This window comes from Psittacula echo, assembly GCF_963264785.1.
Source record: "Psittacula echo genome assembly, chromosome: 4".
Classification (NCBI taxonomy): domain Eukaryota; kingdom Metazoa; phylum Chordata; class Aves; order Psittaciformes; family Psittacidae; genus Psittacula; species Psittacula echo.
The window spans coordinates 97,351,779-97,373,773 of NC_137738.1; the positions used below are offsets into that span (position 1 = coordinate 97,351,779).

At 35.5% G+C, this 21,995-nt stretch overlaps 2 protein-coding genes across 6 annotated transcripts in view; one reads left to right on the top strand and one right to left on the bottom strand.

Annotated features, from left to right (window-relative positions):
• The window catches only part of VSNL1 (visinin like 1), a gene marked incomplete at both ends in the record, with an annotated part of 52,509 nt that extends 50,065 nt beyond the window's left edge, over positions 1-2,444 (top strand). Inside the window, 2 exons of one of the 2 annotated variants that reach the window (XM_080617021.1) lie at positions 1,101-1,316; positions 2,247-2,444. In XM_080617021.1, coding sequence (XP_080473147.1) covers positions 1,101-1,316; positions 2,247-2,444 — 414 coding nt within the window. The remainder of the gene's footprint in view (positions 1-1,100; positions 1,317-2,246) is intronic. The other variant, XM_080617022.1, reaches the window with a different exon arrangement.
• A 2,296-nt stretch (positions 2,445-4,740) lies between these two features.
• Positions 4,741-21,995, bottom strand: part of SMC6 (structural maintenance of chromosomes 6) — a 33,187-nt gene continuing 15,932 nt past the window's right edge. For 3 of the 4 annotated variants that reach the window (XM_080614945.1, XM_080614944.1, XM_080614942.1), the window contains 13 exons: positions 21,107-21,308; positions 20,849-20,963; positions 18,582-18,742; positions 16,895-17,030; positions 15,916-15,996; positions 15,234-15,404; positions 14,049-14,186; positions 13,513-13,658; positions 12,705-12,830; positions 11,186-11,291; positions 9,838-9,990; positions 8,441-8,538; positions 4,741-7,187 (listed from right to left, as the gene is read on the bottom strand). In XM_080614945.1, coding sequence (XP_080471071.1) covers positions 7,079-7,187; positions 8,441-8,538; positions 9,838-9,990; positions 11,186-11,291; positions 12,705-12,830; positions 13,513-13,658; positions 14,049-14,186; positions 15,234-15,404; positions 15,916-15,996; positions 16,895-17,030; positions 18,582-18,742; positions 20,849-20,963; positions 21,107-21,308 — 1,742 coding nt within the window. In that variant the 3' untranslated portion in view covers positions 4,741-7,078. The remainder of the gene's footprint in view (positions 7,188-8,440; positions 8,539-9,837; positions 9,991-11,185; positions 11,292-12,704; positions 12,831-13,512; positions 13,659-14,048; positions 14,187-15,233; positions 15,405-15,915; positions 15,997-16,894; positions 17,031-18,581; positions 18,743-20,848; positions 20,964-21,106; positions 21,309-21,995) is intronic. The other variant, XM_080614943.1, reaches the window with a different exon arrangement.

Here is a 21,995-nt window from a genome sequence, read left to right on the forward strand (position 1 = left end):
GACAATTAGTAGCACCCATTTCTTGTATATGCTGTGAGATCCCCAAGATCCCCCATGAAATTTGAGTGTGATGTTCAAGAGCTTTCACAGCTGACCACAGCAACCACCGGCCTGCAGTGAAAGCTCTGGATGGGGAAATGGAAAACTGAAAATTGCAGATCCTCTTCCTCGGCTGCTACTGAAATTTCCTCCTAACTTATATTATAAAATGCAATACTTACTAAGAATAGGAGTTTCAAAAAGCACAAAATCAGATGGCCCCAGATTGGGATAATTCAGGTTTGTATTTATTTTAGGAGCATGAAAACCTCCACAAAATTGTGCTGAGAATATAGAAACAAACATTATTTGTGTACAGTCCCTGCACTGCTGTGGGACTTCAGCTCCAGTTTGAAACTTCCATTCTTAAGAGGTATGTTTTCTTGCATCTGGGCCACAGAAAGAACAACTACTGTCTCAAATGTCTTAAATCACAGGTTTCCTGAGGGAAAAAACATCAGCTGAAAACCTATATTTTATGGTCATGTAAAATATTTTGTTAAACTACAGTCAGTTGCAGTGTTCACTCGTAACGGATATTAAACATGAAAGCGTTGCTCTATATTGTTTATCTCAGCTCTCATCTTATGCACTTGTATTAATGTTGGTTGGCAGAACATATGTCCCTGGTTTTTTATGCTATGTGTAGATTATTCTTTTTGAATAAATGAAGTTCTGTAACAACAAGCCCACACATTTGCTTGGTTGCAACATGTCAAGGGCAGAAAAAATAGTGCTAAAATGCACCTTGGTCACTGTTTTTCATAATCAGAGAATATTAAATACAATCTCCCATTTGCACCCAACTTCAGTTTCAGGTTCATCTCATTAATTTAGCTTTAAATTAGGATTAAATATATTTGTAATGGTTGTTTGCTGTAGAGAAAACTTTTGGCTAGTCATTGCAGTTGCTGTTACAGAAGTTTACATTGTGTAGCTTCAATTTCACACAAAGCACACCAGCAACTCTCCATAAACGGCTCATTTCAGTGTTTTGCAGGCAGGTACAGAACTTGTTCTTTCGCATTGCCCACAGTTCTAGTCATTGTTTTATTTTGCAGTTCTTTCCGTATGGAGACGCTTCGAAGTTTGCCCAGCACGCCTTCCGAACCTTTGATAAAAATGGAGATGGGACCATCGACTTCAGAGAGTTCATTTGTGCACTGTCCATCACCTCACGGGGCAGTTTTGAGCAAAAGCTTAACTGGGCCTTCAACATGTATGACTTGGATGGTGATGGTAAAATTACAAGAGTGGAAATGCTGGAAATCATAGAGGTGAGGTCAATGTGACACTTAAAAATAACCTGTCTGAACATTAACAGAAATTAATTGTTCCCATACCCTTTAGCTTTTAAGTCCACGAATAGCTGTACCTGTCGTTAAAAGCATAGATTACATACATTCGTTCTACACTGACTCATGCTTCAATGGGGCAAGCAGACTGAGATTTATATAGATGTAATCTTTGAACATTGCAGGGAGTACATATAAGCTTTTAAATACCCAAAGGTAATTGCTTTTTTTCTCTGATGAACAGATTAACCATACGAATAGCACAGCAAAGGATTTACAAAGCCCGTCTCAAAATCACTTACCACCCATGAAATTACTGGTTTGTAGCTCAAGTAGCTGAAGCCTCACTGGAGATTAGCTTCAGATGGTTACAAAAATTTACAGGAAAAACAACACGCTATTTTCAGTGAGGTCTCACAGATGGGCGTTAAGATGCCCACAGTGCATAATACGAAGGATGAAGGATGATCGTTATCAACCAGCTACTCACCACAGTAGTTAACACCAGATTTTGAACCCATAGAAAGCTGTTAAAGGGTGATAATTTCTAACACTGATTATTCAGAATTCCTGTGAAATATTTCAATGGAGTGATTACAAGCCAAAGAAACAGTTGATCCAGAGAATAGGTTACAACAGTTTTGCACTCTGAAACAGAAAGCACAGAAATTCGTTCTAGAATGCAAAATGTAACCACTGAAATAATCTACACCTAAAAAAAGTAAACCACATTCTTCCTTGTTTTAAATGCAAGGACACCGGATTCTTAAAAAAAAAAAAGAGAAAAAAAACCGCTTAATCCTTTGGGAAACTGACAGTCCTGTTATTGCTGGAGTATCTTTCCAGAATTTGATCACATCAAGAAATCAGGTTAGTTTGTATGTTGAATTTTCTATTTGGTTTCTTCCAAAGGCCATCTACAAAATGGTGGGCACTGTGATCATGATGAAAATGAATGAGGATGGTCTGACGCCTGAGCAACGGGTAGACAAGATCTTCAGTAAGATGGATAAGAATAAAGATGACCAGATCACACTGGATGAATTCAAAGAAGCTGCAAAGAGTGATCCTTCCATCGTATTACTCCTGCAATGTGACATTCAAAAATGAGCTTGTGTACAATGCGTCATAGACTGCACAGAAGTTTAATGTTCCATTCAGTTTGCAGCTATTTCCACACACACAAAAATTTGCTTGGACTACCTATAAATGGACTTGCTTCTTGTGTTTGAAACACTTGTGTGCATGAGAATGTCATTTGCTAAAGAATTTTAAAAGTATATATTACAAAAATAAACTGCCACAACGTGATGTGTGCAATGTCATTTCACACCCCCATTCCTCTGAAGCCTGTGCAGCAGTCCTGTGCTGCAGTGAATTATATTATTTATTGTTCATGTTTTACTGATGCTAGCTCTGTGTCTCCTAGACTGAGTAATGTTAGTGACACTGAATTCCCACAGTAATGTTAACTGTTTACTAGAAATCATGTCACCATTCTGCTGTAAAGTAGTACTGGACAGACAGAGGGGAAGAGTTCCTCAGCTCTTAAGTCTGATCCACACATGTGCTTGTATTGTCAGTGGATATAAATGTACTTCATTTGCATGCCTTTTAGGTTTGCCTTAATTCTTACCTCATTTGCATCCCTTCAGTCTGGAAAGAGCTATGTCAGAGGAATGCAATATAAAAAGAAAAAGAAAAAAAAAATAATCCTGCTAAAATGATCCCTTTAATTAAAAATATATATAAATATATATATAATGTTTAAAATATTGTTTTATTGGAAGTTTAAAGGTTTTATTGGAAGTGTATTGATCTTTGCCTGAATTTTCAAAAGCTTCCACAGAGGTTGCAATATATATGTCCCAAAATAAATTTATAACATTTGACCTTTACCCCTAATTCTTATTTCATGTCTTCAGCCCAGTAATAGACAAAAAAAGTTCAATCTTTAATTCTCTGTCACTGTACTACTGGGAAGTACATATTTCATTCTAAAAGCATGAAGAAAACCTCTTCGCACTCACTCACCTGAAGGGTCATATTTTAAGAAACCAACAGTTGTATCTGCATTTACCAGCAGAGCAGCTGTTTATCCTCTAAGATGCTAATGCTAAGATTTAACAGTAAACCTTCCAGACCTGTGCTTATGTAGCTTTTTGAGCTAGCTGGAATTCAAATACGGTTTATTTGCTTGGACCTAAAGCTGGTCTTATAATGTTTTTCCCCTCACTTAAGTGTTATTTCTTCTTATCATGTGACACTAACCTACCCTTGGTTTAATATAAATAGACTTGTTGTTAAAAATCATTACTGGTAAATTCACCATAAAGTATGATGATGTGAAGTGATAGTGAAGAGAACCACTTTCCTTCTCAATTCCATGTATATCAGTCAAGTTCATACTGTGGCAAGTACAGGTTCTGCACAGCTGTGGGAAAGCACCAAGAACTGGCAGACTGCAGAAATTGCAGATAAAAATCTTTTCTATACCACATTTCCTAGCTGCATACAGGATTACAACAAAACAAGAGTGAACATCTCACAATTGCATGTTTGGTATTTCTTCTTTACCTTATGAAGAAACAAGCTGGTACTCTTAATAGCTAAACAATAAATATGACACAAACCAAATAATTCTTTGTATTTTCAGATTTTAAAAGTGAAGCTCGTCTTAAAATTGAGGGAAAAAACCCTAACAAAAACCAGTTTTACACGTTTTGCTAATAAACATGGGGGGCAGGGGGCATGTGACACACACAGAATCAATTGTTGCCACAACCACAGCCATCCATGCTTAAGTTTCTTCATACTCCAACAAACAGCAAAAGACAGAAATTTCAACTGCAATTTTTAATACCAGGATTTCACTTCGACTACACAGGTAATCATCTTAGCAAATCAGAGGGTGGTGCTGTATACATTTGGCTGTAACTTAAAAAAACCCCACAGTCTGAAAACATTCCATGCTTCTGAGAATGCCATGCCCATTGTTTCCACTTAAATGTAAATTACTTCTTGAATATTCCTGGGAATTTATGCCTTTCCACTTTACGTATACTTACTAGAGCAGCAGTACCTCATTCTACATTTCCCTGTACCTCGAATTAATGTAGCTGGACAGGCTCCATTTACTTTAATGCAGCATTAAGCAATGCATTGCCCTCCAAAATGGCCAACAAGTCAAACAGAGTCACAAAATGTAACATCAGTACTGCAATCCTCCCTCTAGGTAGCTGGTATAGTGAAATTTGTATTTAAAGCACCAAGAATGAAGTAGTTTTGAGACCTTAGTAGGATCACTGCAAAAATAAGTGCATCCAAGCAAGTGCTTCAGTAATCGTTTATTCAGGATTAATCTTCTGCCATGAAAACAGTTACTTACAATTAAAGCCAGGCACATATTTTCATCCAAGTACAGTGGTATATTAGAATAAATACAATATATTGCTTTGAACCGAAGACCAGAATTGTTGCCAAATGCTCCGGTATTTCAAGTATAAAAAACGTGGGAGAAAGCTGAAGTGTGAGCTCAGAAGTAATGCAATAATCAGTTTTCCTGAACCTCTTCTCCACACAACTCATTATAAACATACTAATGAAGATAAATCCTTTTCTCTCTCCTGCACTCTTGCTTTATATTTTTTGAATGCTGAAGAATATCAGGAGGAAACAATGCTATACCATTCTATCATTCATATTGTAAAAGGGTCTAAAACATGTTCTAGTTTCATCATAAAATTGAGCCAAACTAAACATGTGGCTCATGATCATGTAATAGTATCAAGGACTCCCAGTACAAACAATCCAGACTTGTGTTCCAGACAAGTTTCGCCAAATACGCACTTTGTATGGTGATGTGTCCCTACACCAGCACACACCACCCCTCTGCCCCAAGTGTTTTCACATAATCCTAAAGTTGTATCTTTAATACATATTCCATCAAATCACATGGTTATGGAATTGCTGAGTTTGGTAGGACCTCCAAAGGTCTCCTGTCCAGCTCCCTGCTTGAAGGAGGTGCAGCAGTCTATTTAGACCAAAAAAGCCTCCACGGATAGAGATTCTACAGCCTACTAGGACATACTCAAATGCCTCATATCTTCATTAGGAACAATCCCTACCTCTGTTTTATCCAGCCAGAACCTCCCTCCCCACTTGAATTTATGACTGATGTCTATGCCTCTTCTGCCACACACCTCCACAAAAAGCCTGGCCTTGTTTCTTCAGGAACTTCCTCAAGGGTGTGACAAGCCTGGCGGCCCATCACCCTGGCCTTTCAGAAGTAAACATCTGAAGCTTTTAAAAGGTCACCAGAATTAGTTCCTACAGTTCGAACACACTAGAACTGCAGTTAGTTTTCTCAAGCTGGTTTTGGCTGGGTTATTTCCTTCCCTTCTTACCTAGCTTCCATCCAGAGATACCTACAGCTTTAATATATGCTTGTGAAAAAACTAAACAATGTTAAAGACCACAAAATACGTGCAGCAGCTGAAAACAAAATCAGCTACAAAGTCAAGTTAAAAATTACACTGCAATGAGGTTTTATTGAAGAATTGCTGTTCGGGAAATAACTGTAGAAAGTGCAGAACTGTTCTCTGAATAGGCTCAGTGGTTTTTGTATCCCCATAATGTCAAAAAGAAAAATGTACTTCTGATAGCTAAACTCTAAAAAGCGATTGAAGAGCTCCCAACAAATTCAAGTTCCTGGAGAAAGGAGAAGAAAACAAAAAAGGTTAATTTGGGGAAGTTTGAAAAATCTGGTGGTTCTTTTTCCCTCTAATCCCCCAAAAATGCTTGTATTATTTAAATAAAGCAAGCTTAATTTAACTGCTCTACTATAGTCCCGAAGGAGGTGGGGACACCCAGCAAAACGCAGGCCTATACAATGCCATATAAAAGTTACTGTATTATTTCCCCAAATTCTTATTCCACTTAATTCCTCTATTTTGGAATGACTTCTGTCCCTTTGGTTTGTTATAATTAGTATCTACAGTCTTAGTATATACTTGCAAACACAGGCTGTTCAAGAATGGAGTTTATTTGGGTTAAAAAATTTAGAGTTTATAAAGCCACAGATTCCTAGGTTTTGTACGCCTATGTTCAAAGAAACTCAAACTCTTCCCTACAAACTCTTCAGGAGGAAATATTCTTCCTGCCCAGAGAATATACTGCAAATAAGTTTTCACTTCTCTAATTATGAAAATATACACTATAAATGCTAACATGGTCAGCTGCTGTGGTTCCACTGGAAAAAAAAAGAAACATGTTTTACTGCATGTATTTAATAACACACGTTTAAGAAACAGAGCTAGAAAGAAACATTTTTAACTTAATGCTAATTTTAAGAGCGGAGAGATGCTAAAACATTACCACAAGGATCAGTTCTCACTGTTTATTAAAATATTACTCCATAGTCATATAAAATACATTTTGTCTTTTCCAGAAGACAGAACAACTGATTAAAAAAGTCAGTATACTAGCAGGTAGTTAAAAATATCAACTGAACATTTAGGATTTTCTCATCATAAAAACTGTGCTTATTATTGCTCTGTACACACACAGTAATTCTTAAAAAAAAAAAAAAAAAAAAAAAATGTAATTAAAAAAATACTGGAACCTCTTCGTTTCCCAAGAGTATCTAAGAAAAGATCCCCTTTTCAGCATCAGGAAATAGTAACTTTATACACATCATTACACATTTATCCTCAATAATATGTCATATTCATACAGAGAAATACTTATTGATCTTCCTCTTTGTCATTCCTATTTTTGAAATTCAGTGTTCTTTGGCCTCTTTCAGGATCTTGCATTCGGAGGATTCGAATACAGGAACTCGTAGGCAGAGAACTAAAAATAAAGTATGCATCATTTAAACAGTGTTTCTTCCCCACAGATATTTGTATTTCCATTTAATTCTTTTCATCAACATGTTTTCCTTTCAATAACTCCATCTTTTTCTTTGAAGGTTTAAAAAACAGTATCATGGGGTGAAGTTCTGGCTTCACTGAACTGATACTGGAGCCAGACTTCAGTAAAAGCTTGAGGTAAACACAATTTAAATTGTGTGATTCTAACACTTAGACTACCTCAATTATAGAAAAGGCACTTTTAAGAGAAACTCCAAATGAAACAATGATCTTACACAGTTTGTATTTGCCTTAGAGATTCTGAAGTGAATCACATCATACTAAAAATGAGCAAAGTTACTACACATACATTTATACAGGTTTCTCCACTGATTATCTTAACATAGAATTTTTCCAAAGGTGCCGCTGTACTTTCATTAAATTAAATGTTTGGTAAACATGCATGATGTAACAAAATACAACACCAAGATGCACTTGAATTATTGCACTTTTAAATATAACTTCTAACCATACAGAAAATTCCTGTATGTTTCCTAAGTGCAGTTTCAGAAATTCCCCACAAAGAATTTCCAACAGAATACTATTACTCTACTTCTTACAGATTTATAATAAAGAAAGACAATTAAGAGTAAATTGACTATATTTTACAAGTATCTTTGTAAAGACTGCTTAACTATCCTCCGCAGGCTTCACAGATTACATCTGCCTAATAGAGAGGAGAGTTGGGTGCATAAGCTTGGATAGTGACTGTCCCTTTAAGCTGGGTATTGCTTTACCAGGGATGAACAAACAAAACCCCCAAGGAGTCTGTTATCAGTCTAGATAAAAATAAAAAAATCAAAAGATAAACATCTTGAAAGTACTGCAGTATTAACAGGAAAAAAATGGGAAAATGCAAAGTCTTCTGTTAATTCTGGGGGAAGAAAGAGAGATACAGGGCTAAAAGCTACCATGAGCCTACTATACACAATGAAACATTTCCAACAGCTGTTCTACTTAAGATAAAATGATTCCAGTCCTACTGAATGACCATATTAGAGACATTACATAAGGAAGAGTGAAAAACCTATTGAATTCCCAGAACAATCAGCAACGAACTGCTTAACTGTTCATTTTCTACTGCTACAAACAGCAAATTTTTTTTTCCTTGTACTGATTTTTTTCAAGCTATACTTCTTGCAATAAAACTTCCTTGCAATATTCCCTGGTACAAAAATAACACAACAGTATTACCTCATGCTTTGTGGGGTAAGCAAAATAAACTGTCGATGGCGCTGTGCGCCAGCCACCTTAAGAATCATATCCATTGCAATTCTTCTGTTAACCATGTCCTAAAGAAAAAGATTTATCAGACAGAGATACTGACTATGCACTTCACTGGCCTACTATTGCACAAATTAGGACAAATGCTTAAGAATAAAATAATTAGAAAATATCTTAATTGAAAAACCTACTGGAATCAATTCATACACAGTAAAGCTTAGCTAAAGAAATGTCTAATAAAAACCAAGCTGGAGAAACATTGTGGTTAAAATTCTAAAAATTATAGTCTGAGAAATTCTTAAACTCTACATTTTGGTACATGTAGACGATAGAAAGCTGCTATTGGAACAATCACATACTCCTACTCACAGCATTTTACTATCCCCTTTGATATGGACTTCCTACTTTATCAGTATGCTGAGATGAACTGTATTTAAGTAGAATAATGTTTCCCATAAAATCCTGCCTCAAAATCACCTGAAAGGATTTAAGGGCTGCATGAAACCCAAGCTATTTTGTAGCTTGTTTTATTGTCATTATTATTGTTGCTATTATTATTTTGAAACAACCTTATACATTAGGCTGAGTGAAAAAAGATGTGCAACGGGAAGCTATTACTAGTAGGGGTTAAACAAAGCTCTGCTTCTATGCATTGTTATACACGAAACTAGGTACCTCCCTGGCAAATATGCTGAAAGAGTCCTCTTGTGGTGGGTCTCCAGGATTACACCAAAAGTAACTACAGAACGTGGAGACAGTCATATTGCACTTACTGGCACAGCAGTTGAAAGACAAATTATGTGTAATTATTTACGGAATAGATGATATGGTATGGAAGTTCTCTGCAGGGCCTATGGTTCTGAGTGTCCACCCTTTCCTGGACAGCTGGCTAAACTTCTGCACAGATAACTTGCAATAAAAAAATTTGATTAATCACGTATCCAGGAAAGCTATACACAGATATGAGGTTTAAGTTTTACCTGACATTAGTATTTACTATTCATTATTCTGCATTTCAGCCTCTTGGAAAGATGCTACTGTCATAGCAATATGCAGAGGCAACCTTGACAAACACAGTAACAACTGCTTGGGGAACTATTCTATGATTTTCATGCTGGACTAAGTTAAGCAAGTGAAGTAACAGAGATGCTCATAGCTCAGGGTACCAACTTCAGAAAGAGAATAAGCTTCAAAAGTCACTAAGCAAAGTGAAAGAGCTTTGCCTTGGGGATTTGTTTTTTGATTTGGGGATTTTTTTATTTATTATTTACAGTTAAATTACAGTGTTTTAAAATCTGACCAAATAATAACCCAACTATTTCACTAATTTATACAAATCAGAATAGCAAATGTAGTTTAAACTATACCATGTAGACATCAAATTCATCCAAGCATCTGAAAGGAGATTCGGTAATGGACCACAGAGAAAGAATGAAACAAACTGTTGAGAAGGAACGTTCACCTCCTGATAAGGATCGCACGTCATTAAGGGTACCTTTGTCTTTCTCTCGAGGTTGAACCTTGAAATAAAAACATTAGAGCCATTTTTAAACCTGAGATGGAGACTTACTAACAGAATCATAATTTTAATGGTAAACACATTATGCGTGAGCAGATAAGAGATCACCCAAGAACAATTTCATGCACTTAGCTATCATTGCCATTCTGGAATGGGATGGCTCCTAATCATTTAGTAACGCATTTCTAGGACCACTGCATCTTTCTCAATCACAGTAAAATACACTTGAAAGACTGAATGACTGCCAGTGTTTTCTACTGAAGAAACAAGGGTTTAAAGGAGAAACAGTTTCTTTACTAAAATACATGAATCATTGTGAACAATCCTTCGCTGCCATTGATTATGATGACAGCTTGTAGCATTCCCTCTCTAAGATTAAACTTAAGCATCTTCTGTCTTGTTATTTACACTATCTTTAACAAGCTAAGCAGGAAAATAAGAATTATTTTAGAGTGGAGTCTTTGGTGTTTTTTTGTAGGAGCTGTATTTCAATTTACCTTCCTTGAGTAAACATGTATCTCTTGCACGAGAAACATGAAACATCAGCTATAAAAATAAAATGTATTTTGACAAAGCCACGTAATGACATTTTACAGACTGAGTTTGAGTTTTTCAGATACAAATCCTTCACATGTTTAATTAGGATTCTGTCAACACATATTTATGTTGTCAATACACACTTTTCCCTTCAATTCCTAAAAGTGAAGTCTCCCACAGAAACAAAAACTTAAAAAAAAGTAAAAAACATAACAAAAACTTTCTGGGAGGTATGATAAAAGATACACAAAAGAAAAAAAAACAAAACATAACATTGAAGCTCTCAGCCATTAAAGGTTGTTTAAATAACAACTAGAGCCATTATACAATCACACAAATTAAGGTAAACCTCCTATCAATAGAATAGGAATGAATAATTTTGAAAGACTGACTTGCTAGTGAATTTTTATCCTCAGCAAAAGACAAGACTCCAAATTTATTCCATATAATCTTGCAACCTGGCCATATAAGATAGCAGTGAAGTTTTTGTTCTGGCTTGTTTTCAACAACATCCTACAATTTAGCATAACACATTTTGGAGAGGGAAAAACAATTTCTTCTATCTTTGCAATGCATGTTCTAGCACCTGATATACTAGTAATAATAACTGCAATAATAATTGCATAATGTGATAATTTCAGTAATATAAAATAACTTACTGTTATTGAAAGTGTCTCATTCTTGTGATCAAAAAGTATTTTTCCAGAGCAAGCTCGAATACGTAATAAATGGTCAAAGTAGAGTTTGCATCGTAAAGAAAGGAGCCTTAAATCAGTTAAATCAAGAAAACAAACATTAGGTCTGTAAGTTTTAAAATACATGATAAAGTGACAACATATTTTTATCAAGTTCCGCATCATAATCTTAAATAATAAACTCACTTTAATAGTATTATTTCCCCAAATCAATTAAGCTCTGGAGTGGGTGACATTCTATACTGGACATACTAGAGAGAATCACCAACACAAAGTAACTAAGTAAGAAATCAAGACATCCAAGGCTTTGTATTTTCTAGAAGCCTGCTTCATCAGACTGGAAGCTTTTTACACCATTCTTCCACAACTTCAACAGAGAAGGACCACATGCCACTTCCAATAGTGGACAGGAAAGAACTGCACAGTAAGGACAGTAAAGAATTTAAATGGACTATTCTAGACTCTGGAAATTAAACATTAATTTCCCTACCAGTTTTCTCAATCCTCTCCAGTTCTAGCATATAATTTCCCCAACAGACAACACATCACAGTTATTTCAAGAAAGAACTGTTGTGCTTTAACACACCTTAAAGTGGGACTGATACTCAAATTTGGGCACTAGGAACAAGATTCAGTTTGACATACATGGGCACCATAAGGCAAGTATCAGATTCTGCATGTAAATCTTTGCTACTACTATTTCTATACTGCCATCTGCAAAGGCTGGGATTCTCCTAAGCACTGTTATTTGCCATGGTCATACTGGCACCCCCTTCAGATCCCAGATCAAAAATCACAAGCAGAATCAATACAAATTCCTCAATTTCTGCTGAAGGGAATGATAAACTATGAGGGACTGCTCCAGGAAATAGACCATCAGTCCTTTTCAAAGGTGCCCACCACAAAATCTTCTTTGATAGCAATGGGATAGTGAGGGGCTGAAGCAAGAAAAAAGGGATGCAATCCCACTGATGGAAACTCCATGAGAGAAGCAGCTGTCAAACTGCAGAATCTGAATAAAGATCTCAAAATTTTTTCAACACAGGGCAGAGAAAACACATTTGGCCCACAACAAAATTACACAAGCACAGCACCACTAATTAGACTTGATGAAAATAAGCAATGGTCCAGATGATTTCAATACTACTATGTTGCTGATATTTTAATGACTAAAACCAGCACTGAAACACAAACTGAACTGCCTTGGATTAAGTCAGCAGAGTAGAGGCCTTTGGTGTGAAGCAACATACAGCCTCTAGAGATCATGTTGTTTTTTCAGCTGTCAGTCCAGGCTGCCTCTAAACTGAGGGCGCAATAGTATTGGATCTAGGAGCATGATGAGGTTAGAAAGATTGCTGTGAATACTACCTTAAAGATATGTCATTCTCACAGGTCTGCTTTATAATTTTCACCCTGGAGTATGGGTGCATGCTTAGATCTACATCTTTATCTAAAACCAGAAATTAGAGCAAAATTAACTCACCGTAAGAATTGCCGATATATTTTGAATCTCTGTGTCATTATTTCTTCCAGCAGCCTAATAAATTTCTTTAAATTCTTTACTTTACTGTTTGCATCCTTGTATCTTTCCTTTGCATCATGAAATTGCCTGTTTTAATTAACAGAAAGTCTGGACTCAACATGTATTGCATTAAAACTGAGCTATTGTTGTAAATCCTGAATATCAACTTGATAATCAAAACATTCAAATAAAAACTTTCTCGTGAGGATCTATGTTAAAGCTAGAAGTATTTGATGAGTCAAGTAAGACACTGTTCACAAATGAAGTTGGAAAAAATATTACTTCTATTTTAATTCTTTTGAAAGAAAACTCTTACATCAAGAAGAATGAATGACTGGGCTCCCCATGCTCAAGAATACCTGAGGTGAACGATTTCTTGAAATATACTTGAGGTCAAAGCCTCAAATATTTGCCTAACTACTGCATTAGTTATTCAAACTGGAAGTGCGTTTAATGCTCGTTGCACCACAGAACAACAGCAAGCTACGTTTACACCACAGTCATAATTGGGATACTTCTAAACCCTAAAAGGGTATCTGACTGTTGGTAATTTCATATATATAGTACAGACACTGCCTAAACTCATGCCTAAATGTGTTCAGTTCAGTGGCTGACCGCACAATCAGTACTGCAGGTTTCCACATATTCAGACACGGATTAAATCCTAAGAACACATATAAATGCAGTGTGACTCAGTAAAAAATCCTCTTTTTTCCCCCCTATCTTTTCCATCTTACCTGAATTACTTCAGAAAGCAAAGATGACTTACTGTATTATTTCTTCTCTGTTCCCATGGCGATTATTTTCTGTATTTATCTTCTCTCTCAAGCGATTCATTTCTGCATCAAGACTCTTAACAGTTCTGCTGACTTCTAGGCGCTCTGAATAGATTTGCCTAGCTTGTGCCATTTTTTCCTAAAGTACATTTGAAACTCAATTAATCGTTAAATAGTTAAAAGTCTTCAAAAGATCTGGTTTGTACAAGGAAAAACCTAGCATCCAGAAAAACAGTAATTCTCAATTTAAAATCTTTTTTTTTTAAGTCATTTTAATCTTTCCCTTGAAAAATACAGAAGAAATACTTTTGATGGATAACCCTTATCTATCAAAACAGGAAACGGTGCTCTGCCAGACAAGGAAGAGGCCTTTGACTTGATTTAGACAGTCAGCTTCAGATGTAATGAGAATGAGATGAGAATACTCAGTGTTATATGGTCTGTAGGATGTACAAGTGGAATTATGTATTATTAAATATTAGAAGAATCATGACCATCCAAGTTCAATAAAGAAAAAACCCACACCTACCTCTAATTGTTTTTCTTTGACAGCTAGTAATTCTTTATGTCTTTTTACGCAAGCCAAGTGTTCCTTCTGTTTTTCTTCATAGTGCTGCAAACGGCGTTTACTAGTCTCCAGTTCAGTGTCAGCTTGGTTTAATTCCTCCTGTTTGGAGTAAGTCAAGAAGGGAGCTGGTGTGGATAGATTCCTAAGCATCTCTCTGACATTTACTGGTAATTACGTTGGTTTTAACACTGCTTTATTTTATTTTTATTTTCAGTAAGACAACTCCTAAAGCCCAGGAGCTTTAACAGCAACTTATCAGAAAGTCTACACTCCATTCTGATCAGGACATAAATAAATGCTTGAAATTGCTTTTAGGAATCAAATCTTGAGAGGATGTTTTAATCTTTGGGGATTTTAAAACTTAAAAAGCTACATTTACTTTTTACACTATATTCTAGCCACAGCTTCTGATGCTTGTGTCACATCAGCTGGAACTGAATTTCTGTGCGACAATTCACTGCCCTGCTATACCTATAATATGATGTAGACTCTAGCAACTTCTATACTACATAATTCTAGATACAGCTGAAGTGATACCATATCTTTTCAGAGAAACAAAGAGGTATAAAGAATAACAAATCAGAAGACAATTTTCTTCCTCATTCTTGTTAACTAGACAGGCTTATTAAAAAAAAAAAAAAAAGCCAAAAAACCCAATCCCATACCAAAACCACACTTCTTCTCAAAACCCCGCAAAACAACAAACAAGAAAAACAACAATCACCAACAGTAATGGATGCTCTTACCATTCTCTAATCCTGGCTTAAAGTCATAACTTGCTATATGTCAACAGTTAATTAAACAGTTGTAGAACACGCAGCAGTACATCTAATCTAATATTCTTTCAGGAATATAAAAGTTACCTTCTATTTTGTTTAGCACTTTTAGTTACGAGCAATAAATACCTGGAAACAAGCTCTTTTTAAACATGAAACACTATAGCGACTACAGTTAACAACCAACTTCAAAACAATGCCAATCTTATTTTTTCACATGGTTTAGATGGAATACTCTGTTTCCATTTCACAGGTAGACCTTAAATGTATCAGGAAGTTGCATACTCTTTTCTCCTCCCTCATTTTAACCTAATTCCCCTTACCATACAACAGGAAATGAATTAAAAATACAACATGAAATTATTGCTACCTTAATTGGACCTGCAATTTCTTCTACTTGATGAATTTTTTCTTTCATTTCTTCAAAGTTTTTTTCAGCTACCTGGAGAATATTTTTCAGTTCTTCCATTTTTCTGCTGAGTTGCTGCATGTCTGTTTTTACAGATTCCATCTTACACTTATTTTCTTTAGCTTCATCTTCCTGTTGATGACATATTTGCAAATTATTGTACACAGTTTTTATTATCTCTATCAGCGTAAAAGATTACATGCAGTACTCTCTAATCAGAAAACAAGCAGTTCAATGTAGTTGTCACTAAAACCCAAAAGAACATACTGACAGATCTTGTAGGAGACCACTAAATGACAAAAAAGAAGGGAAGGAGGGAAATAACCACCAAAATAAAAGAAACAAACAAATAAACAAAAACACCCTGAAAAAATGAAAATAAAAGAAAACACCCAACAACCACAACAACAACAACAAAAAAAAAAAAAAAAGGCAAGGGAAGCACAGAAAAAAACTCACCAAAAATAAATTCACGCCATTACAGAATGTTTACATTTATGGCAAAGTGTTACATTCTTCACTATGTATCCAAATAACTACACTAGTGAAAAATCTACATTATTTGCTTATTTTGAAACCCCACCAAAATTAAAAGACATTGTTTCATATCCTTATTGGACATAATATGATAATCTCTTCTTACTAATGTACGAATGTCCACTGCCTGGTGTTCTTCCATATTTTCAAGATCTGCTATTTCTGCATTTGTTGTTCTTACTTTTATCTGAAAAGAAAAAGAAACTAAATATTTTTAGGCTTATCTAAAGAGAGAAGTTCACATTTGTTCATTTAAGTCAACATAGAAAGCAAGATATTTGGCCCTTTAGTTTCATTAATGCTCACAAAGACTCTTCCCAACTACCTATGGAATCCATTTTTATAAGATAAAACTTGTTCTCAAAGTCACATGCATTTTAAATTATTAACTTATTTCTGTATTTGCATTCAACATGACAATTGAATACATTTATTGTTTCCTTCAAATATTTATCTTCAGCAAGTTGAGTCCACATGACAGGTTTTTTGCTGTTTCTTATTTGTAATTCAGTGAACATAAACTTATGTATTAGCTTACACTGCCTAACTGCCACCACAAATATATATCCTACCTTGAAGTACTGGAAAGCAAAGAAGGAAGACTAATAGGTGTTAAAATGGTTTATAAAGAAATTAAAATTAAGAAAACATTAAAGTGAAATATTAAGCATATTAAAATGGGTTAAGAATATAAACAAAGACCATGAAAAGAAACAATAGTCTGGGAATGAAGAGCCAAGGTTCAACAGAAATAAAGGAGGCAGAAGAAACTTGCATTAAGTATTGCCACAATTTCTTACCTGTGTCAAAAGAAAGCAGTTGAAATTTGTGAGATTTAGTACAAGGGGTGGGGAAGATGCAGAAACAAAAAGGATACTGTACAGAAACAGCATACACTAGGACTGATGTAGCCTCTATCATTCTGTCCTAAATGATGAAAGCATACTACAAAGGCAAACCGCATGAAAGCAAACAAAAGGAAGGATAAACATTAAAAACTTTCATCCACTCAAAAGATACTGCAGAAGTCAAAATTAGAGAAAGACTAAAGAACTTCTAAAAGCTGACACTGTACTTATTTTTACCTGTAGTTTTTTTTGGTGCTGTCGATGACCTTGAAGATGATCTTCATTCTGCCTGATCTCATTTTGAACGGAATATAAATGCTGCTGAGATGCAGTCAAATGCGCCTTTTTGCTTTCAATCTCCTTCTCCAAGTGACTTTATTAAAAAGTAATATTGAGTTATTATATATATATTAGATATTATTACATACATACATATATCATTACATGTGTATGTAATAAAAAGAAATATACAAATAAAAATTAAATCCATGACAAAGGGTAAAAATATATAAAAATGTCAAGTTTGTTATGCACTGGATGGTTTTAATGATCAGTAAAGAAACACCAAAGCAGATTTCTGCTTGATGGTCCTACTTCAATGCCTGGTGGATAAATCATTCATGTTATTTAAACCATCTGTAACCTCTGTCAGCAGTTTTCACAAACAGGCCGTATGTCTGAACTGAGCAGTGGTTACTTCTAAAAGTACTTCTGCATCTTCAGAGAAAACAAATGCTTTGTACTTTTCACTTCCAGTCAAAATATTTGAAATGCAAAGCAAAGCTATTTTTGATTACTATTTATAGATGACAAAACTTGTATAGTGTCTTTCACCCCTGCAAAAGAAAGGGGAAGCTTTACTAATATTACAGGGAAAAAAATAAAAATCTTAATACAAGCGTTTAATACAACTTTTGTTATAGCTGCATTAAAAGGACTAATTAAGTCTGATCCCAGAATTGGTGTTTATAATACTAATCCAGGTAAAGGTGTCATTGCTTTAGGGTAAATTCTGAAGGGGGATAGGGGAACAGGAAGACATTTTCCCTTTTTAACTGGCCTACACCATTCCCCAAAGCAACACTGGCAATGAAAGACCTATAACATTTAAGATAATCTCGAAGCTCATTATAAACTCACACTAACAAAGTATAGTTAACTGACATATTTAAAACTTTGGGAGTCTACATAAATTTTTAACATTCAATTCAGTCTACATTATCAGCTATTAATACTAAAATTGAAACACTTACTTATTACATCTGTAATATAATCTAAGCATCAAAATAAAAGTATCTTATTGTCAACAGTTTGCTTAGTGACAGTTCAAATTTGCAAACCCTGAAATGTATTTGGCTTTTTAAACTACCATTTTGAAAGTAATGAGAGAAAAAAAATGGCAGAGGAGTGAAGTTTTGTCAGAGATACCTACCATGAGTGAAATCAAATGCTTTAGAAAATACAGATGAAAAGTTTGAAACCAGTAGGATGATGTGTACTAACACATTTTTGGTTTGAAAAAAATCAGGCCTCCTTTGCAGTAAACTTCAATACCATCATTCAGGTATTAGATTTAAAAAAAAGCAAACAACCATCTTTGATTCCATACTCTTTTTCAGCAAAAATAAAATAAAAAGGAAGGTAGCTAGGTATCCTGGAGTATTCAGTCCAGCAAATCCCTACTTGCTGGGCAAAATTTACATGCCACAAATTGAGAAGCATCTAGGTGTAAGTCAAGTTTGTACCTATCACAAAAAAGCATTGAAATCAAAACGTTTTCCAGAATTCTCAGAGAAGCAGCAAAGAATCTCAGAAAGAAATTGTAGACTAGAGAGTAGTGTACATGCAAATAGACAAGTATGCAATTACACTATTTATGTCAACAAGTGCACTTTTCACAAACACAACATTACAAGATGCTAACCTTATTTCTGCTTCAACATCTTTGCTTAAGAACTTAGGTCTGACGTAAGCAGAAGAGTAATACCGTCTTTCAAACACTTGATCACCTTCAGCAGTGAAAGCTTCTCTACAGTTTTTTGGAGGCCGATTAAACTGCATTACTTCACGAGCTTTACGGCTACTCTGAAAGAGACAAGGGCCTTATCATACCAATGGAAAAGCAACCATAATTAAAGATATAAATTTAAAACTTGTCTAGAAGTTCTCACCTGGAAATAATTTCAAATCCGAATGAAAGATAAGAAATACAGTGATCAAAGCATGTAAAAAAATCTGTAATGTCAAGAACCTGCTTTTTTTAGTTGACTGAGACGTTCATGTTCTCAAAACCCACTCAGTTTAGCTGTCCATTTCTTTTAGTCTATTAGAAATTTATCTACGTTGTAAGTTCTGCAGTCTAGCTCCTTATAATTTGCCATGGGTAAAAAGCCAAACTCACTAACTGAAAGGTCGCTACACGCAGGTGTATTTATGGAAAGTGAAATACACATACAGGAAACAATTTTCCAAGGCAAGCTGTGAAGTACAAACAATATTCAATTAAAGTTTGGGGAAACATGCTGGTATAAAAGATATTGCCAGTGCCAGACTAAGTAGTCACAAGTGCCTTTGTCCAAGGCAATCATGTTATCCATTCAGAAGTATTATTACTTCCACACAATACCTATTCAACTTCTTTCAGATTCAGTTGAAATCATTCAGGTAGGGCTCAAAGATAATAACATTATGAAAACCAGTGGTTAGGTAAAGCAGAGAGAGAAGAACAAAACTAGCATTCCTGCCATGAGAAAAGCCTAAGAAGTTCAGCTGTTATGTATCCCATTCAGTAACAGCCATGCTTAGTAAACAGTCAGCTCTGCACTAGACATAGCATAAACTGCCTCTTTTTCAGTAGGAATGTCAGAGGAAAAACTGGGACAAGTGGCTTTGGAGAAAAATAAAATTCACAAAAGTAAGCATTATCAGTTCTGCTGTTTATAGAACACCCTGCTTTCTTTAAATAAAAACACACACATTTTTATCTTTGAACATTTTACCTGTAATCTTACTTGCAGGAGTTGGTATCTTCAGTCGTAACAGAAAATAAAAAAATCAATTAAGTGGCAGGAAACAGCTCATTAACATGTTTTTACAGTGATCAAACAATAGATTGTTATCAAAATAATGTCAATTTAATTCAACATCAATTGATAGTCACCTCATTCAAATCATACTTAATAACCGATAATTGCTATTCTTTTATTTTTACCAGACTCTATCCATAACCATGTTTCTTTGCACTCTTTATTCTTAAATGCTTTAACGCTGCAGAGTCTAAAGGGCCTCTGGTTGTTGTGTAGATCAAAAATAAATGTAAATGCTCACAGGTGGCTGATAATTTCACATGAGGAGGTAGCTGTGGAAAGCGAATTTTTGAACTCTCAAGCATAAGCCTGCTACAGTTAAAATTGGTACCTAACTACGAGTTGCTAGGTACAACTGGTAGGGGCTGGCTGACACTACACGAAATGACACATCCTGAACCCACCAAATAATAGACATGAGATAGAAATGGCAGTTAGGAGGCTGATTACACACACATGGACTAGATGGGAAACTACACCACTTAGGGGCCCAGAAAGGTGGTGGTGAACACCTCAGGAACAAAGAAAGATGATCCTGGAAACACATGGGGAGAGCTATGTGGAAACAAATCCCACAGAATGCCCTGGGACCTTGGCCAGTAACAGCCCAAACAGGTATCTGTGAGCAGCTGTCTCATGACCAGCAGTGATCCACCTACTGCGGACAGCAGTTGCGGAGGGCAGGGAAGTAAGTGTGGAAATAAAGAGCAAAAGCTCTAACCTTACTGATTCTTAAGTAAATCCCACTATCTAAATCCACTATGCAATGCCACTTTACTCTGTCCCACCCATGACGAAAATAATGCTTGAATTGGGATACTGAGAGTTTGCTTAATGCCAAGAGGGCCTTACTTGGAGCCCTATAGTGGTCACATACGTGTTTGTGCACTGCACTGTAACACTCATAACTGCTACAGTTGGGGTCTACTGAGCCATCAGGGTCCTTACCTCTCCTCGGGGGCAGGAAATAGTAAAAAAAAACCAAAACCAACAACCTTTCTCTACCTCTCTTGTCCATTACAGACACTACTACAAGTACTGTATTTGCTCTGTACAAAGAGAAAACACTTTTCTTTAAAGACTAATAGGTAGTGGAGAGCCTTACTTTAATCAGCAGGATTGTTTCGATACCCCTCACATCGATCAAACAATTGGCAACCACAGCATGATCTATATCCAGTGCTGTGAGAACTGATGGGAATTCTGGATGATGGACCCCTCTGAAGAAAAGAAGGAGAAAAACCCATTCATAAAGCTCACATGAGATTCTTAACAATAAATAAAGCAAAATAATGGTTCTTCTCAATTAACAATAATGTGAACCATAAAGGCGAAGCAGTAAAATTCAAAACAACAAACTTACCTGTGCCTAACATCATAAACTGTATTCTGAAATTTATTCACAATTATTTGAGGTCTAAAATCACGTGGATAATATTTTGACATCAGTTGCTGAAGAGTTTTTTCATCACTGTGATTGTCACAGCAAAATGCCTGAACTAGGCTCTTTAAACAAGATTCAACAGCCAAGGTCAGCTCAGTATCTTTTGGATGAATGAAAGCACCTAAATAAACATAAAAAACAAGGCTTTAGGGATTGTGTTCCATAACAAATCATCCAGTACTGCACTTTTACACAACTCTAGGTTTTTATTTTGTTGCATTATGGGGTTTTTTAGGAATCTAAAATAAACCTTTCTTACAAGAAGAAAAAAAAAATAAATTAAACAGTTAACTAAAAAACTCCACAAAAAGCTACCCTGAAAACAGACACATTATTTCTCTTTCTATAGAGACACTTGTATATATTTGGAGGCACACATTTTCTTCTTTGACAGGTCACTAACAACTTCTATTAAGGTACCAAGTCTATGGCAGGTCAGCAGAAGTATATCAATCAAGGTAAAGATTGCTTATCAACAATTTAATGCTTTACAAGTGAAAGCAGAGGAATGCCTAAGCTGCAAGTTAAACAAACATGAAGATTACCATTATATCGCCTGTCTTCAGCAGTATGCGTGTTTGCACATTCTCACCCTGAAGTAATTCAGTACTTGACCTTTACACTTACATCCAGAATATGCTGAAACCATTACTCCCATTCACAAACTGAAACTAGCAGTCACTGTAAGAGCTGGTCAAAAGATTAATTAAACCAAACTTCCCAAGAAAATCTTAGTTGGTTCTGCCTGACTTGCTCCATGCCAAATATCTCAAGTTTGACAAGCCCACAAGTCAGCCACTGAACATTT